This window comes from Canis aureus, chromosome 11, assembly GCF_053574225.1.
Source record: "Canis aureus isolate CA01 chromosome 11, VMU_Caureus_v.1.0, whole genome shotgun sequence".
In the NCBI taxonomy this organism is placed as follows: domain Eukaryota; kingdom Metazoa; phylum Chordata; class Mammalia; order Carnivora; family Canidae; genus Canis; species Canis aureus.
Genome location: NC_135621.1, coordinates 47,772,249 through 47,792,014, shown reverse-complemented (window position 1 = coordinate 47,792,014; position 19,766 = coordinate 47,772,249). Strand labels below are relative to the sequence as shown.

At 39.5% G+C, this 19,766-nt stretch overlaps 1 protein-coding gene across 5 annotated transcripts in view; it reads left to right on the top strand.

Annotated features, from left to right (window-relative positions):
- The window catches only part of C11H2orf92 (chromosome 11 C2orf92 homolog), a 47,542-nt gene that overhangs the window by 7,685 nt on the left and 20,091 nt on the right, over nt 1-19,766 (top strand). For 4 of the 5 annotated variants that reach the window (XM_077915146.1, XM_077915145.1, XM_077915147.1 and 1 more), the window contains 6 exons: nt 1,288-1,423; nt 2,049-2,098; nt 4,189-4,320; nt 7,310-7,444; nt 7,559-7,621; nt 18,695-18,790. In XM_077915146.1, the coding sequence (XP_077771272.1) occupies nt 4,260-4,320; nt 7,310-7,444; nt 7,559-7,621; nt 18,695-18,790 (355 nt within the window). In that variant the 5' untranslated portion in view covers nt 1,288-1,423; nt 2,049-2,098; nt 4,189-4,259. The remainder of the gene's footprint in view (nt 1-1,287; nt 1,424-2,048; nt 2,099-4,188; nt 4,321-7,309; nt 7,445-7,558; nt 7,622-18,694; nt 18,791-19,766) is intronic. The other variant, XM_077915144.1, reaches the window with a different exon arrangement.

Sequence of the window (19,766 nt, the reverse complement as noted above, 5' to 3'; positions counted from 1 at the left end):
GTGACTATCATAAATAAATAAAAATTAAAAAAAATTAAAAAAAATAAATCTCACTTAGTTATAGTATATTGGCCTTTAAAAATATTGTTGGATTCAATTTTCTTGAATTCAGCTAGGAATTTTTGCATCTTTTATGAAAGATATTGGCCTATAGTTTTCTTTTATTATAATACCTTTGTCTGGCTTGGTATCAGGATAATGCTCATTTCATGGAATGAGTTAGGAAGTATTTCCTCAGTTTTAACTTTTTTTTTTTTTTTAGTTTTAACTTTTCAGAAGATTTTCTATAGAGTTGATGATGTTTATTCCTTGAATATTGGTAGAGTTAACCATTGAAGCCATCTGGGCTTTGAATTTTCTTTGTGGGAAGGTTTGTACCTACAAATTTAGTTTCTTTAACGTAGAGCTTTTTCCTTTTTCTTTTTAAAAAATTTTAAAAAGATTTTATTTATTTATTCATGATAGACCTAGAGAGAGAAGGAGGGGCAGAGACACAGGCAGAGGGAGAAGCAGGCTCCATGCCGGGATCCCGATGCAGGACTCGATCCTGGGACTACAGGATAACATCCTGGGCCAAAGGCAGGTGCTAAACTCCTGAGCCACCCAGGGATCCCCGAGCTTTTTCTTTTTTAGAAAAAACAATTTCTTTTTTATAGAGCAGTTTAGATTTGTTTTTGTTTTTGTTTTTTTTTCTTGAGCAAATTCTGTTTGTATCTTTCAAGGAATCTATGCATTTTATCTGAATTGTGGAATCTATTGGCAAAAAGTCGTTCATAATATAACATTATTTTCCTTTTAACATCTGTAGTATCTGTAGTGATGTCTACTCTCTTGTTCCTGATATTGGTAATGGGTGTTTTCTGTCTTTTTCCCTCTGACTAGAGGTTTATCTATTTTATTGATTTTTCTCAAAGAACCAGCTTTTGGTTTCCTGATTTCTTTTTTCAGTGATTTTTACATTATTAAAAGGTAAGAGTAGGGGCACCTGAGTGGCTCAGTCAGGTAAGCTTCTGCATCAGCTCAAGTCATGATCTCTGGACCCTGAGATTGAGCCCCACATTGGGCTCCCTGCTCAGTGAGGAGTCTGCTTCTCCTTCTCCCTCTGCTCCTCCCCCCTGCTCATGCTATCTCTCTCTCTCTCTCTCTCTTTTTTTTCTCTCTCTCTCTCTTAAATAAATAAATAATATTTAAATAAAAGGTAACAACAACAACAAACAAAGAATAATATGTGGCAGAGACACATGTAGTCTGTGAAGCCTAAAATATTTTCTATTTGGCTTTATATAGAAAAAGTTTATTGACTCCTGCTCTAGACCTGGATGACTGCATAATTATAGATGTTTTCCCTTCGTACCTTGTCACTCAACAAATCTGCCTAGAAATGAGAGAAATGAGGCATAGGAAGTCTAATGATCACTTAAAAGTAAGTGTCATATGGTGCACTTAGGTTGCAAGCAGCCTGAATTCTGTTCCTCTGGTGATATTAGCAGATGGAAAGAAGGGAAGGGGTAAATGGTAGCGGAGGTGGTGGAGACTCTGGTAATGGGATTCACTGGGATTCAGCAGTGGCCTGAAGGATGTTAAGGGGACTTGCCTAGTCTCTTATTTCATCAGCAGTAAAATGAAGGTGATGCTGGTGTAGTCCCCACAGGGACAATGGAAGTGGGGAAAGTGGCCAGACTTGAGGATGTGTAGGAAATTGTTCATGGACTGGATATGTGGTGAGAGAGAAAGAAAGGGGTCTAGGATGAACCCTGGATTTTGACCTGAGCACATGGAAGGATGAATTTGTTGCCAAAATGGGGAAAGTAGCAGGAGTGTGCGATGGGGATCAAGAATTAGGTGGTTGTGCATCTTGAGTTTGAAGTTAGCCTATTGCCCATTGCCTTGGTTTCTACTAACTCTCAGCATTGTGTGAAATCTTTCTGGTAAAAAGCCTCCAGGGGACTCCATTTCCACCTTATACCTAGCCCACTCTCAGCCCCATCCAGGGTTTTGCTCCACTGAAGCTTCACTCATTTCTTTTCTCATGTCTTTTCCACCTCTAGGTATTTGTTCTCACCTATCAGGATACATTTTTGGCATTTCCATGCATCGGGTAGGTTTACTCTTTCTGGAGGAGATTTTAGACCATCTTGGGAGGCTGTGTTTTTTCTCTATAAAGGCAAGTGGCAGAAGTGAGGGAGTCTGTGCCTGGAGTTAGTGTTTATTTTTCTATTTACTGGTAGGTTGAAGTTGGACATTTTCGATCTTTTGGTTATGCTGAGAATGTGAGTCTTGTGTTTTTTTAATATGTTGCTTGTGTTGTTATGTTTTTTTGTTTCTGTGGAGATATTTTAGAGAAGTAGGGTTTATGGGGCCACCATTACCTAATGTTATAGGTTGAATTGTATTCCTCTTCCTAAATTTATATGTTGATGTCCTCACCCTCAGTACCTCAGAATGTGGCTTTATTTGGCCTTTTAGACAGGCAATCAAATTATAATGAAGTCCTCTGGGTGGGCCCCAAGCCAGTATGACTTGTCACCTTATAAGAAGAGGAAATTTGGACACAGATACATGTGGAGGAAAGATAATGTGAAGACGTAGGGAGAAGACAACCATTTACAAGCCAAGAAGAGAAGCCTCAGTAAGAACCAACACTGCTGGGCAGCCCCAGTGGCGCAGCGGTTTAGCGCCGCCTGCAGCCCAGGGTGTGATCCTGGAGACCCCGGGATCGAGTCCCACATCGGGCTCCCTGCATGGAGCCTGCTTCTCCCTCTGCCTGTGTCTCTGTCTCTCTCTCTAGCTGTGTCTCTATGAATAAACAAATAAAATCTTTAAAAAAAAAAAAAAAGAACCAACACTGCTGACACCTTGATCTTGGACTCCTAGCCTCCAAAACTATAAGACAACAGATTTCTATTATTTAAGCACCACCCTTCCCCCTTTTGTGGTGCTTTTTTTGTTTTTTTTTTAAGGATTTTATTTATTTTTTTGAGATAGAGGGAACGAGAGAGAGCACACATGAGCTGGGAGGGAATCGGGGCAGAGGGAGAGGGATAAGCAGACTCTCCTCTGAGCAGAGAGCCCAACTGACCCTGGGATCCAGGATCCGAATGGTGATCTGAGCCAAAGGAAGAAGCTTAACTGACTAAGCCACCCAGGTGCCCCCCTGTGGTGCTTTTTTAATGGCAGTCCCAGCAAACTAATGTGCCTGAATCACTCAGAATTCTACTATATAATTTTGTGTAACTTTTTGTCCCTCAAACAGCTCTTCAGTCCCAGACTGCATACAGTGCATGAGTCCAAGTGCATTAGTCCAAGGGCTAAAGGGCAGGGCTATCTACAAATTTGTGGGATCCAGTGCAAAATAAAAATGCAGGAAAAAACGTGCACTTAAAGGTGCTAAAATATAAAGATTTTTCCTTTAAAAATCTTTTTTTTTTTAAAGATTTTATTTATTTATTCATGAGAGACACACAGAGAGAGGCAGAGGCACCGGCAGAGGGAGAAGCAGACTTCCTGCAGGGAGCTGATGCAGATGGACCCCAGGACCACGACCCAAGCCAAAGGCAGACGCTCAACCACTAAGCCACCCACGCATCCCTAAAAATCATTTAATATGTATAAAACACAATAAGGGAAATAGTGATACACAAGTGCTATTAACTTATACCTTTATTTTTAGAGTTATAATCATATGTAATACAACAAGTAACAGTACTTTTCTAATGTGATATCTTGATTTAGCATAGGATTTTTCTGGCTTACCTAGCTACTTCCAATTCACTTAAGCTGATTTATATGTATATGTGTTTGTGTGTGTGTGTGTGTGTGTGTGTGTGTGTGTGTAATTTTTAAGTAATCTCCACATCCAATGTGGGGCTCGAACTCATAACCCCAAGATTAAGAGTCACGTGTTCCACCAACTGAGCCAGCCAGGTGCCCCTCACTTCAGCTGAGTTAGCTGATTTTTTTTTGTCATGCACAACTTAAGAGATCTGGCTAATGTCCTACCATCTTCAGGCTGCAATGTGTGCAGGATGGAAGAAAGCACTGTAGAGCTGAAGGAAGTGAGTGGAAAGCCTATTTCCTCAGGGTGACCACTGTCCCCTTCTCATCCCTGTCCACAGACACCAGACCCTACCCCCTTTCCATTCTAGAATTGCCCACTATAGAACCTTGCTTCCTGGTATGACTTCACAGACCATCTAGATCTGCAGTATCCTGGAGCTAAAGGCTGTTATGTCTGAAGGATTTCAGGAGATATACAGACTATGCCAAAGAAAAGAGGAGCAGAAACCCTCTTCTTTGTTCTCTTCCTGGACTATTGGCAAGGTACAGAGCTCTACCCTTTCAAAGGTCCTGTCACAAGTATAGTGGGGCAGATATACCAGTAAGAGACTTGCTGTGAACTTAAACCAGGCAGGAAATGGAGTTCTCCTCCCACAGGTTCTGAAACAGTGAACATAGAATTTCTCCCTGCCTCTACTTTCCTCACCTACTTGAATCTACCATAGGGACTTCTTGCTCAGAAGGGGATAGCTTTAACATTTTTCCGAACTGAAGCTTTCTCAAAAGACCTCTATGGGAGAGTAGCCCACTTGCACACTGAAATTTCTCAACATACACAAAAATAGATTAGTATAAACTTGTGTGCACTAATTTAGGTCAATCTTGTTTTATCTATCCCCTTATATACAACACACATGTTTTATTTTATTTTTTAAAAGATTAAAAAAAAAGATTTTATTTGATAGAGAGAGTGAGAAAGACAGAGAGCATGAGCAAGGAGGGAGCGGGAGAAGCAGGCTCCCCACTGAGCAGGAAGCCCCAAGTCATGATCCCAGGACCCTGGGATCATGACTTGAGCCCAAGGCAGATTCTTAACTGACTGAGCCATCCAGGCATGCCGCTCCCACTTTAAATAACAGCTTTATTGAGATATAACTCACATAACATAAAATTCACCCTTTTAAAGTATATAATTCAGTGGTTTTTTAGTATATTCACAGAGTTGTGAATCAGCCCCACTTAGTTTTAGAACATTTTCATCATTCCGTAAAGTACTATCACACTCACTAGGTATCACATCACTCCCCGCTCCCTCTTTCCCACAGCCCCTGGTCACTAATCTACCGACTGCTCTATAGATTTGTCTATTCTGGACGTTTCATATTTGGAATCATACAACACGTGATCTTTTGTGACTGGCTTCTTTCATATAATATGTTTCATGGTTCAGCCACACTGCAGCTGTGTCAGTACTTCATTCCTTTCTATAGCTAAACAATATTCCATTGTATGAATATGCCACAGCCAGTTAATCCAGTTGTCAACTGGTGGACATTTGGGTGGTTTCCACTTTTAGCTATCTTAATAATGCTGTTATAAACATGTTATGAAAAAAAAAACATGAATATAGATTTTTCAAAGTGAACATTAGATTTACATACTCTATTTTTAGGGTTTGGCTGCATTTGGAACCACTTTTGCTATCTACTAAACTAGTTGGCTGACAGCATTCTGGCAAATTCTCTCAGTGTATGGCTATTGGGTCTGTGGAGAGAAGCAAAAAGGACAGTAGGCACATTATGCAAACTGTCAGGGGTGACATCGAGAAAAGGGGAAAATGTGACTACCCTTGTCAGGCACCTTAAAAACCAAAGCATTTGGGGCACCTGGGTGGCTTAGTGGTTGAGCGTTTGCTTTTGGCTCAGGGTGTGATCGATCCTAGGGTCCTGGGATTGAGTCTCACATCAGGCTCCCCGCAGGGAGTCTGCTTCTCCCTCTGCCTGTGTCTCTACTTCTCTCTCTATGTCTCATGAATAAATAAATAGCTTTTTTTAAAAAAGAAAAAAAAAAGCATTTTTGTGAACAAATGTTTTACTGCATGGGCTTACTTCCACTTCCATAGTATTGATTCTTTTTTTTTTTTTTTTAAACTTTTTATTTTTTTATTTATGATAGTCACAGAGAGAGAGAGAGAGGCAGAGACATAGGCAGAGGAAGAAGCAGGCTCCATGCACCGGGAGCCCGACGTGGGATTCGATCCCGGGTCTCCAGGATCGCGCCCTGGGCCAAAGGCAGGCGCTAAACCCGCTGCGCCACCCAGGGTTCCCCATAGTATTGATTCTTAATGGATCACTAATATCTTAGCAAAAGAGAACTTTTTATTTTTTTTATGATTTTATTTATTCATGAGAGACCCACAGAGAGAGGCAGAGAACTAGGCAGAGGGAGAGGGAAAGCAGGCTCCCTGCAGAGAGCCTGATACAGGCCTCAATCCCAGGACCCCAGGATCACCACCCAATCTGAAGGCAGACACTCAACCACTGAGCCACCTAGATGTTCCAAGAACTTTTTATTTCTTTCATTTACCAAAAAGCCATCACACCTGGAAGCAATATCTATGCACCATTAATTACATGATCACTGGTTTTCCTATAGAGTTGAAAGCTGCCATGTGCACACATTACTATGCAGGTTTTCTGTCAGGAAACCAGGTGAGACTTAGCATTGTCACTGGTTATAAGAAGTTCTGATTCTTGCAGATACTTTATGAATGCGTGGCACTCAGAGTAGTTGGTGCTATGCCCTGAAACTTCTTCATTAGGGGATAAGTTTTTCTTCCTTGGTGGTTTGTCTACTCCTTTGGACCAGAGAAAAAGGCTAGTCTTGACCTAGAATCAAGAAAATTTGTGCAGCACCTAAGACATTGCAACCTTCATAGAGAAAAGCCTGAAATATACTTCAAAATTCCATGAGTTGCTACATCTTTTAGCAGAGTTAACCCATATCCTTGATGTGGCCCCATGAGTGTCAGCAGAAGTCTTGAAATCACTCTATGACATCCTAGAGGAGATTGTTAACCCAGTGCTTTTCCATTTATACCTTCGTTTTTTCCATTCGTCAATGACAACATCAGAAATTCCTTGTACTTATCAAACAGGTCAGGTAGGGGGTGGCCTGAGGCCCTCTGAGCCCCCTCCAAACATAGACTCTAGTGTGGTTTAGTGCAGAGTATGCAGTAGTGTTGTTCCCTGTCCTCCAAAATAAGAAGGCATCACATTTCCAAGATGGTCAAAGTCATTGCTTGTTGGCATCTTTTCCTATGGAGGGGAAAGTTTTTGTTGAGAAGACACTGAGATGTTGTGTCCATCTCTCTTTGCTCTCCCCCAGAACTGAACACTGAGCATAACCATGCTTGGATCCAGGGTCACCTATTGCAGTTTATAGTAGATACGAACACTGGGGTGTGATAAGGGGATAGCACTTTTCATCCACAGATGACATCAGCAAATTTCATCTCTTTCCTTCTTCACAGGCCTCTTGTGGTTGGCACCTTTCCCACCAGTCTCAGATGGGAAAGCCAAATCCCTCAGAACTCTACTGCCCAAGAGCACGAGGCACTCAAAAGGTGGACTAGAACCCAAGTCCGGTTCTCCTTCTCCTGGAGCAGGTGAAGTGTGTGATACTCCTCTCAAAATACCGTGCAAGAGAATATTGACTTAAAAAGAATACATGCAGGTCCAGTGAATGATTTAATCACAGATAAGGTTTATTTTCCTCACAGGCTCAAATACTGAATTTTCATCAAGTTCAAAAACTTTGGATGAAGGTTTGGCTAAAATATTTGGTAAGTACCTCCCTCAGGTGAAGCCATCGGCCTGTATATGAAGAGTCTCGTCCTTGTCCATGGTTGTTGCTCAGATAACCTAGTGCTTGGATGGGAGGGAGAGTGCTTGCCTTGAGGTTAGAACCAGTTCTTTGAATGTCAGAGTCCCAGGAAATTAGGCAAAGCATAGAAAGATAAACACATGGAAAGGATTCTGCTCCTCAAAGTGGGGTCTATGTAGCAGCAGCAGGGCCACAAGTTACTGCAAGTGCTGAGTCAGACCCCACCTTAGATCAGCTGCATCACATCTGCCTGACAAGATCCTTGGGGGATTCCTACAGCAGTAGAGAGGACCTGAGGCTGAGATAAACCTTTTCCCCAGGTCCTCAGTCCTAGTTGAGCATGAAAATCCCCTGGGGAGATTGTTAAGAAGAGACAGATCCTCTTCCCTCCTCCACCCCCATCCCAGTGATCAGATTCTTTGGTTTGGGATGATTCTGTCCTGGGACGTTTTTCCCAAAGAAATATCTCTTCTCTGGTGGTGTGTGTAGGTCAGGAATAGACACTGAGGGTTACTTCTGGTCTGAGAAACAGCTCTCAGGAGTGTAAGCAACTGATGCTTCCCTCCAGGTTAAGACCTATTGGGTGTTCTGATCACAGAGCCCTATGCCTGTCAATCCTGCTTGGATGGGGGACATTTCCCTTTACACAGGACATGGACTTTTTTTTTTCCAGGAGCTGTCCCATGTCAGGATTTCTGGGTTTGCCCTTTCTCCACTGTGCTATTTAAGAGGCTCCGGTAAATCTGCACTGAGTATCTGGCTGATTGAATGATGGATAGGTTACCATGATTGAATGAGTGAAGGGATGCAGATAGCTCTTGTAGCCTCCTACTGTGCTCTCAGGAATTCTCACCTGGGATCAGAAGACTTTTCTCCTTCTTGCAGGAGCTCCATATCTCTGAATCCCACCCTACATGTGTGGAAGGGGAGTGAGTGAGTGTGAAGAAGGGTGTCTAGTTCAGGGTTTGGGAAGATTCCATCAACTCAGGAGGGTCTACTGACCTGCCCAGTGCCATGCCAGTGTTGGCCTTGGCATTGGTGGGCCACCAATAAACTCTCCAGGTTCTCTCTGAGCAACAATTCAGGATTGTGTAGGTCAATACATCTATCAAGGAAGGGACTAGTGATGAGAACTCATCATTTTACTAGTAATTCTGATAGCTAATTTTTGGGGGTTGCTATCATAAGCACCTATTTTATCAAGTGAGTAGGCCATCTGCCAATGTACCAACAGCCCTTGAGAAAGGACTCAGAATAAATACCATATTAATGGAATTTGTGATTGTTTTCTGTGGCTTAGCAAAGAAACCTAGAAGGGGAAAATAAAACTGTTGTCCTCAGAGACAGATAGAAACTGTCTTTAAAAAAGAAGGAGGGATACCTGAGTGGCTTTGTTGGTTAAGCGTCCAACTCTTGCTTTTGACTCAGGTCATGATCTTGGGGTCATGGGATCGAACCTCTTGTCAGGCTCAGTGCTCAGCGGGATGTCTGCTTGAGATTTTCTCTCTCCCTCTCCCTGGTCATGCTCTCTCTCTCTCTAATTAAATAGATAACATCTTAAAAAAATAAATAAAAAGGAGAAATTAATATATTTCAAAAAATATAAATGTGAGAAATTACTAACAGTTTTATAAAGGAAGAATTTTCTGAACTTATAAAATCTGTTATTCTTCTCCCTCTTCCCCCTACCTCTACCTAATTTTTGTAGGTACAGTTTTCATATACAACACTTGTAAGTGAATTTTGCAACTCTCTGAGGATAGCCTTGCCTTTGGATTTGTTGTGTCCTGGCAGTCCTTACCCACACTGACGCATCAGGGCTGCTGAGATCACTATGAGCACCAGAGTGTAGGTGGAGGGAGTCTACTGACACCCAACATCTACATACAGGAGTGACTTTTGAGGTCTCAGTAAATACCATGGTCAACTGGATCTAGAACACAGCCTCACCTGGCAGGACCCACTACTTCTTCTCAGTCTGCTCAGCCTAGTGCCTGCCTTCTGGCTTTCCTCTCCTGTCTGCTCCTGTCCTTTGCCATATTGCTCTGTGTGGCTGCATCAATGTGTTTGGTTGTGTCTCTTTGTACTTCTGCCTCTCGCACGTGTCTGGATGGCTCAGGGATGCAGACCAGGCAGCAGGTTTTGTTTTTGTCTTCTGTAAAATATTTTTGTTTTTGTCTTCTCTAAAATATTTAACCAAGTAGTGCCTACTACGTATGGCAACCATTATACAGAGTTTCTTTGTATAATTTGGGTTCTAAATGTTTATTTTGGTCCTGTTATTTTGAAGTTGGAACACATTTTACCCCCAAACAATGCTATATGATTCAGAGTGATAAATAGTTCACAAAAACTTCTTAACCACCTTATGTCCCCTCTCCACATTTATTTGAGATATGATTGACATATAATACTGTGTACGTTTAATGTGTAAACATGGTGACTTGATACATATATTGCAAAATGATGAACATGATAGTGTTACCTAATTCCTCCACCGTGTCCTGTAATTATTTCTTTTTAATGCTGAGAATATTTAAGATCTACTTTTTTTAGCAACTTTCAAGTATGTAATATAGTATAATTAACTATAATCACAATGTTGTGCATTAGATCACCAGAACTTACCTTATAACTGGAACTTTGTAAGTTTTGATCAATATCTCCCCATTTCCTCTACCCCTTACCCCTGGCAATCACCACTCTACTTTCTGTTACTGAGTTCAGCTAATTTAGATTCTACACATAAGTGAGATCGTAGAGTATTTTTGTTTCTCTATTTCATTTAGTATAATGCCCTCGAGGTCTATTTACATGGTTGCAAAACACAGGATTTCCTTCTTTTCATGGCCAAATAATATTATGTAATATATATATATATATATCACCTCTTCTTTCCATTCATTCATTGATGGACACTTAAATGGTTCCTATGTCTTGGCTATTGTGAATACTGCTGCAGTGAACATAGGAATGCAAATAATCTCCTTGAGATCCTGTTTGCGTTTCCTTTGGATGTATACCCACAGGTGGGACTGCTGGATGATATGGTAGTCCTATTTTTAATTTTTTGAGGAACTTCCATGAACCCTGTACCAATTTACATTCCCACCAACAGTACATAAGGGTTTCCTTTCCTCCAATCCTCATGAACACTTATTTCTTGTCTTTTTGATGATAGCCATTCTTACAGTAGTGAGAGTGTGATTTTGATTTGCATTTCCCTGATGATTAGTGATGTCGACACCATTTCAAGTATCTGTTGGCCATTTTTATGTCTTTGGAATAATGTCTAATTCCTCTGCCCATTTAAGAGTCATATTGTTTCTTTTTTTGCTGTTGAGTTGTACGAGTTCTTTATATATTTTGATATTAATCCCTTATCAGATATATGATTTGCACATATTTTCTTCCATTCTCTAGGTTGCTTTTCATTTTGTTGATTGTTTCTTTTGCTGTACAAAAAAAGCTTTGTAGCACTTTAATGTAGTTTCTCTTGTTTATTTTTGCTTTTGTTTCCTGTGCTTTGATATTATATACAAAAAATTGTTGCCAAGAACTATAGAAAACAGACTGAGTGTTGCTGGAGGGGGGCAGGTAACTGAGTGATGGGCATTAAGGAGGACACTTGAAGTAATGAGCACTGGGTGTTAATGCAACTGATGAATCATTAAATTCTACCTCTGAAACTAATAATACACTATATGTTAATTAAATTGAATTTACTTATTTATTTGAGAGAGAGAGTGAGAGTGCACACAAGTGCGGGGAAGGGCAGAGAGAGGGGGAGAGAGAGAATCTTAAGCAGACTCTCAGCTGAGTGCAGAGCCCAAGATGGGGCTCCATCTCATAACCCCGAGATCATGACCTGAGGTAAAATGAGGAGTTGGATACTCAACTTACTGAGCCACCCATGCACCCCTTAAATTGAATTTAAATTTAAAAATTTAAGAAAAAAAAAGACCAATGCCAGAGAACTTTTCTCTTATGATTCCTTCTAGTTTTGTGGTTTCAGTTACTAAGTTGTTAATCCATTTTGAGTCTTTTTTTGTTGTTGTTGTTGTTGAGTGGTGTACTAGAGTGGTCCATTTTATTCTTCTGCATGTGGTTATTCAGTTTTCTCAACACTGTTTATTAAAGAGACTATGTTTTCCCCATTGAGTATCCTTGGCTTTCTTGTCAAGTATGAGTTGACTGCATATGCAAAGTTTATTTTGGGCTCTCAGTTTTGTTCCATTAATCTATATGTCTATTTTTATGCCATACAGTTTTTATGTTGTGATTGTTACAGCTTTGTAGTATAGTTTGAAATCAAGAATTGTAGTGTCTCCTCCAGCTTTGTTCCTTTATCAGGATTTCTTTAGCTATTTAGGGTCTTCTGTGGTTCCAACTGAATTTTAGGATTGTTTTTTCTATTTCTGTGAAAAATGCCATTGGGGATTTATTTATTTATTTATTTATTTATTTATTTATTTATTTATTTAGAGCCTGAGAAGTGGATAGGGGCAGAGGGAGAGGGAGAGACAAAATCTTAAGAAGGCTCCACCCAGCATAGAGGTGGATTCCAGGCTCACAACCAATCTCACAACCCTGAGATCATGACCTGAGCTGAAATCAAGAGTCAAGTGCTTAACCTACTGAACCACCCAGGCACCCAGCCATTGAGATTTTAATAGGGATCACATTGCATCTATAAATGGCTTTGAGTAGTATAGACATTATGGCAATATTTGTTCTTCTGAGCAATGAACATAGGATATCTTTCCCTTTGTGTCTTTGTCAACTGTTTTCATCAAAGTCTTGTAGTTAAAAAAAATTATTTTATTTATATTAAGTTAATTAACCTAGAGTGTATTGTCGGTTTCATAGGTAGAGTTCAGTGATTCATCAGTTGCATCTAACACCCAATACTCATTATATCACCTGCCCTTCATCATGCCCATTACCCAGTTACACCATCCCCCCCACCTCCCATCCAGCAACCCTTGGTTTGTTTTCTATAGTTGAAGTCTCTTATGATTTGATAATGTCTTATGATTATGTCTCCTCCTCTCATTTCATCTTATTTTATTTTCCCTTCCCTTCCCCTATGATCATCTGTTTTGTATCATAAATTCCACGTATGAGTGAAATCATAATTGTCTTTCTCTATTGACTTATTTTGCTTAGCATGATACCTTCTAGTTTCATCCATGTCATTGCAGATGGTAAGATTTCATTTTTTTGATGGCTGAGTAATATTCCATTGTGTATATATAGACCACATTTTCTTTATCCATTCATCTGACCATGGATATCTGGGCTCTTTCAATAGTTTGGTTATTGTGGACATTGCTGCTATGAACATTGGGGTGCAGGAGCCCCTTCAGAGCACTACGTTTGATCCTTTGGGTAAATACCTAGGAGTGCAATTACTGGGTCATAGGGTAGCTCTATTTTACTCTTTTGAGAAACCTGTATACTGTTTTCCAGTGTGGCTGTAAGTTTGCATTCCCACCAGCAGTGTAAGAGGGTTCCCCTTTCTTTGCATCCTCACCAACATTTATTGTTTCCTGAATTGTTAATTTTAGCCATTTTGACTGGCATGAGGAGGTATCTCACTGTGGTTTTGATTTGTATTTCCCTGATGCTGAGTGATGTTGAGCATTTTTTTTCATGTATCTATTGGCCATTTGTATGTCTTCTTTGAAGAAATATCTGTTCATATCTTCTGCCCATTTCTTGATTGGATTATTTGGGTTTTTTCAGATGTTGAGTTTGATAAGTTCTCTAAATCTTTTTTTTTTAAGATTTTATTTATTTATTCATGGGAGAGACACAGAGAGAGAGAGGCAGAGACATAGGCAGAGGAAGAAGCAGGCTCCACACAGGGAACCCGACGCAGGATTCGATCCCGGGTCTCCAGGATCACAACCCTGGGCCGAAAGCGGCGCTAAACCACTGAGCCACCCAGGCTGCCCTGTAAATCTTTGATAATAGCCCTTTATCTGATAAAACATCTGCAAATATCTTCTCCCATTCTATAGGTTGTCTTTTGGTTTTGTTGACTGTTTCCTTTACTGGGCAAAAACTTTATCTTGATGAAGTCCCAGTAGTTAATTTTTGTGTTTTTTTGCCCTTGCCTTTGAAGACCTGTCTAACAAGAAGTTGCTGCGGCTGAGATTGAAGAGGTTGCTGCCTGCAGTCCCCTCTAGGATTTTGATGGATTCCTGTCTCACATTTAGGTTTTTCATCAATTTTGAGTTTATTTTTGTTTATGGTGTAAGAAAATGGTCCAGTTTCATTCTCCTACATGTGGCTATTCAATTTTCCCAACACCATTTGTTGAAGAGACCATCTTTTTTTCCATCGGATATTTTTTCCTGCTTGGTTGAAGATTAGTTGACCATAGAGTTGAAGGTCCATTTCTAGGTTCTTTATTCTGTTCTATTGATCTATGTGCCTGTTTTTGTGCCAATATCATACTGTCTTGATGATTAGAGCTTTGTAATGGGCTTGAAGTCCAAAACTGTGATGCCACCAGCTTTGGTTTTCTTTTTCAACATTCCTTTGGCTATTCAGGGTCTTTTCTGGTTCCATACAAATTTTAGGGTTATTTGAGCTCTGTGAAAAATGTTGATGGTATTTTTTAAATTTTATTTATTTATTCATGAAAGACAGTGAGAGAGAGGGAGGGAGAGAGAGAGAGAGAGAGAGAGAGGCAGAGACACAGGCAGAGGGAAAAGCAGGCTCCATGCAGGGAGCCCAACACGGGACTCGATCCCGGGTCTCTAGTTTTGCGCCCTGGGCGGAAGGCAGGCGCTGAACCACCAAGCTACCCAGGGATCCCCCTGTTGATGGTATTTTGATAGGGATTGCATTGATTGTGTAGATTGCTTTGAGTAACATAGACATTTTAACAATATTTGTTTTTCTAATCCATGAGCATAGAATGTTTTTCCAATTCTTTGTGTCTTCCTCAATTTCTTTCATAAGTGTTCTATAGTTTTCAGAGTAAAGATGTTTTACCTCTTTGGTTAGATTTATTCCTATGTATCCAAAGTATTATAGTTTTAAGTGTATAGATCTTTTGCCTCTGGTTAATTTTTTCTAACTATTCTATTGTTTTTAATATTATTGTGAATGAGTTGTTTTCTTTTTCAGATGTTTCATTGTTAGTGTATAGAATTGTAAGTGATTTGTATCCTGTTGATTTTGTATCCTGAAATTTTACTGAACTCATTGATTAATTCTGTTTTTTGGTAGTCTTTAGAATTTTCTCCACGTAAGATTATATCATCTGCGAACAAAGATAATTTTACTTCTTACTCTTGTGATTTGGATGACTTTATTTTCTTTTTCTTGCTGATTGCTCTAGCACTTCCAGTACTATGTTGAATAGGAATGATGAGAGTTAGCACCTTTGTCTAGTTCCTGGTCTTAGATGAAAAGCTTTCAACCTTTCACTATTGAATATGATGTTACCTGTGGGCTCGTCATATGTATTCCTTCTATAACCAAATTTGTTGAGCATTTTTTTTAAATGAAAGGATGTTGTAGTTTGTCAAATTTTTTTCCTTCATCTGTTGAGATGATCAAATGATCTTTATCTTTCATTCTTTTAATGTGGTGTATCACGCTTATTGATTTGCGTATGTTGAATCATTCTTGCATTTGATGGATAAATTCCACTTGGTTATGGTGTATAACTCTTTTCATATATTTTCATATGCTGTTGAATTCAGTTTGCTAATATGTTGCTGAGAATTTTGCATTTCTATTCATTAGGGATATTGGTCTATAGTTTTCTTTTCTTGTAGTGTTCTTATCTGACTTTTGGTATATTATTTGGCTTTGCTGTCCTTGTAAAGTGAGTTTGAGAGTTTCTCTTCTCCAGTTTTTTGGAATAGTTTGAGGAGGATCAGCACTAATTCTTCTTTAGATGTTTGGTAGAATTCACCTGTGAAGCCATCTTGTCCTGGGCTTTTCTTTCCTGGGAAGATTTTAATTATTGATTCAATTTCCCTACTCATTATTGGTCAGTTAAGCTTTTCTATTTCTTCATGATTCAGTCTTGGTAAGTTGTATGTTTCTAGGAATTTGTCCATTTCTTGTGGTTTGTTGGTGTAATAGTTCATGGTAGTCTCTTGTCATCCTTGGTATTTCTGTAGTATCAATTGTCATGTCTCCTCTTTCATTTGTGATAGAGTCTTCTCAATTTTATTTTTAGTTGGATAAGCTAAAGATTTGTCAATTTTGTTTATCTTTTCAACAAACCAACTTTTAGTTTTAGTTTTGTTAATCTTTTCTATTATTTTTATGGTATCTCATGTATTTCTGCTATGGTCTTTGTTATTTGTTTCTGCAAACTTTGGGTTTAGTTCTTCTTTTTCTAGTTCCTTGAGATATGAAGTCAGGTTGTTTATTTCAGAGCTTTATTTTTCCTTATTTTGGGCATTTATTGCTATAAACTCCCCCCCTTAGAACTGATTTTGTAGCATCCCGTAAGTTTTAGTAAATTATATTTCCATTTTTGTTTGTTTCAAGATTTTAAAAATTTCCCTTTTGATTTCTTCTTTGACCCATTGGTTGTTCAGAGTGTATGTTTAATTTCCACATATTTGTGAATTTTCCAGCTTTCCTAAGGTATTGATTTTTAGTTTCATGCCTTGGGGTCATTGTGCAATTACTCGTATAATTTCAATCTTATTAAATTTGCTAAGACTTTTTTTGTGACCTAAAATATGATCTATCCTGGAGAATGTTCTGTGTGCACTTGAGAAGAATGTGTTTTCTGTTGCTGTTGGAGAGAATGTTCTGTGTATGTATGTTAGGTCCATTTGGTCTAAAATATGGTTTAAGTATAACATTTCCTTGTTGCTTTTTCTGTCTAGATGATCTGTCCATTTTTGAAATTGGGAGAAGCTTATTGCTCACCTTGCTCTTCCTTTCCTGCATGGGGAAATCTTTCTAGCTGGGCAGTTCCCTCTTGATGCTGGGTGCTGTGCAGACAAAATAAAGCTGTCTTCTTTCTCTTTTTATGTGATTATCTTAGATTGCTGTTGTTGTTCCACTGTGGTGCTGAAGTTTTTTAGGTGGAGTCCAGAGCTCTCCTAGGGCTGTTTTTGTTCATGGATAGCTGTCTAATTGTTAATCTTTGTCAGAGGATGGAGGACGTGATTTCCTATGTCACCATTTTGGTGATGTCATTCTCTGTCCTCTTTGAATCTCCAGGACCTTGTGTGGTTTCTGAGTAGAGTTAGGGCTTGGCAAAAAGTTGTACAAATAATCCACAGTCTTCCATTCTGTTCCAGTATACATGGGCCTTATGATTTTTAGGAACTAGGTAAGAGATAAAAGGGATGCAGAAGTGCAGCCTCAGTACTACTTTCTCCCATGTAGAGGAGCAAGATTATTCCAGGGTCCTAGGAGTCTTCAGAGAACTTTTATGGGTCCCATAGTGCTCTCCTGGCTGCAAGGGAAGGTCGAAAGGAAGTGTCTCTCAGGGCTGATCTCTGAAGCTCCCATCATAATTAGACATGGAAGGGGGCAAAATTGGCTGGCAATGGAACCCTATAGAATCTGTGGCGGGTATCTCTTTTTCCTGTCATATGTTAATGGCATCTTTGTTTCCTTTGTCTTTGATGTCTTTTTTCTTCCTTCCCCACATATTATTCCACTTGTTCATGGTTCCAGTGAGCAGAAAACAAGCAATGTTTACTAGTGGATCTAGTAATTACTAGTTATTGTTACAAATAAGATGGTGATTAGCATTTTCCAAATGTTTAGCCTTCAACATGATCCTCACACTGGCACTGTATTAGGTGCTTTTACATACGTTGTTTTATTCAGCTTTGACAAAACCTCTATGAATTAAGTAATCGTATCTTTAACCTACCAGTGAGGGAAGTGAAGATCAAAGAAGTGAAGTTATTTGCCTAAGATCACCTGTTGGTAAACAAAAAAATCAGGATCTGGCTCTAGACTTGTCTGCTACAAAACATGACTTTCACTGGGAGAAGCTTCCTACAAGAGGTAGTAGATCTTACTGGAAGAAAATGACACACATGTTGTAGAAATAGGAAGGAGGTTTGTTCATACAGAGGGACAACTTGGGGACAGTCTCAGAGGTGGAGAGAATAATGGCAGGAGTAAGAGAAATTATGACAATTAAATATTGTGAGATTTGGAGCAAAATTTCTTTTTTTGGTGGGGGGGGCAAAATTTCTAATCATATATACATAATAGGTAATGTTTCCTGTCTGGGATATCGAGTGAAATCTCAATTTTTTTTAGAGAGGGAGGGGGCATAGGCAGAGTGAGAGAGAGAATCCCAAGGAGGCTCCATGTCCAGCACAGAGCCCAATGTGGGTCTCAATCTCACAACCTTGAGATCATGATCTGAGTTGAAATTAAGAGTCAGGCACATTAGAAATGATGAATACCCACCATTTGCTTCGACGTGGATGGAACTGGAGGGTATTATGCTGAGTGAGGTAAGTCAATCGGAGGACAAACATATGATTTCACTTAACGGGGAATATAAAAAATAGTGAAAGAGATTATAGGGAAAGGAGAGAAAGCGAGTGGGAAAAATCAGAGAGGGTGACGGAACATGAGAGACTCCTAACTCTGGGAAATGAACAAGGGGTAGTAGAAGGGGAGGTGGGCGGGGGATGGGGTGACTGGGTGATGGGCACTGGGGGGGCACTTGACGGGATGAGCACTGGGTGTTATGCTGTATGTTGGCAAATCGAACTCCAATAAAAAAAACTTACAAAAAAAAAAATAAAAACCACATTGTTAAAAAAAAAAAGAGAGACACTTAACTGACTGAGCCATGCAGGTGCCCTGAAATCTCAACTTTTCAGAAATGATTTAGACAGACCAAAATCTCCTTCCCCAGTCAAGGTATTTTAGAGCATAACATTATATATCCATTGCATCTGTATCATCTATTCACTGAATTCATAGACTACTTCTGGTACTTACAGAGTAGAATATATTAATTGTGGACTGCTGGTATTAACATGCCTTTCTTGCTTCACTTGAGATGAAATTCTACAGCAAGTGTTTTCCAAAGTTCCACTTGATAAAATGAGAACAGCAGGAAAATCAATTACAAAGAGAGAAGTCAAAGAAAGTAAAGGTATATCTTTAAAATTTTAAGTGTATATGTTTATAAAGGCCTATGTATTGTATTGTTTGTACTTCCCTATCATTTTAGCATTCTTAACCCAGGTGTGTTAACTGAGATATGGCAGAAAAAATTATCCAATATACTCTCTATAACCTTCTGCCAACTCTGGAAACCTGTGTTCTAAAGTATGAGTAGCACTGTATTGTGGGGATGATCTCTGAAGTCCATGTGTTAGGCAGGTTCTCTCACCCTGGAGGCTCTCCAGAGGATAGGAACAGATTTACAAGTGATGCTCACTGTCCCTGGTAATACTTGCTGTGAGTAGCGTAATGACTTTCTATTCAACAGCACTTTATAGTTCAATGTGCATAAGTGACCTGGTCACTGGCTTGGGATAGTAAAGCCTTCCCATATCCCTCTTCATCATCTCCCCACCTTGTACCCTAGCCTCTGGAAAATATTTTCACCAAGAGACAGAGCCAGATTATTTCTATCTTTGGACTGATGCTCAAATGCCAAAGCCAAGGCAAGGAAACTGTCACAAATGCAAAAAACAGGGATCCCTGGGTGGCGCAGTGGTTTGGCGCCTGCCTTTGGCCCAGGGCGCGATCCTGGAGACCCGGGATCGAATCCCACATCGGGCTCCTGGTGCATGGAGCCTGCTTCTCCCTCTGCCTGTGTCTCTGCCTCTCTCTCTCTCTGTGACTATCATAAATAAATACAAATTAAAAAAAAAAAAAAAAAACAAATGCAAAAAACATGTACATTAGTGTAAATCACACAAGTGACAGAGAAAACCTTTAAAGTGGACACTGTGTACATTAGGAAAATATTTAAATTGAATAATTAATTATCGGGATAATCCAGGCCTGTATGCTATGTTGAAATTATGGTACTATTAGCAAACCATTTTTATATCCAATGAAATGGTCCTCCCAATTGCATTTTATAAACCACACATTATTTTTTTTAAGATTTTATTTAT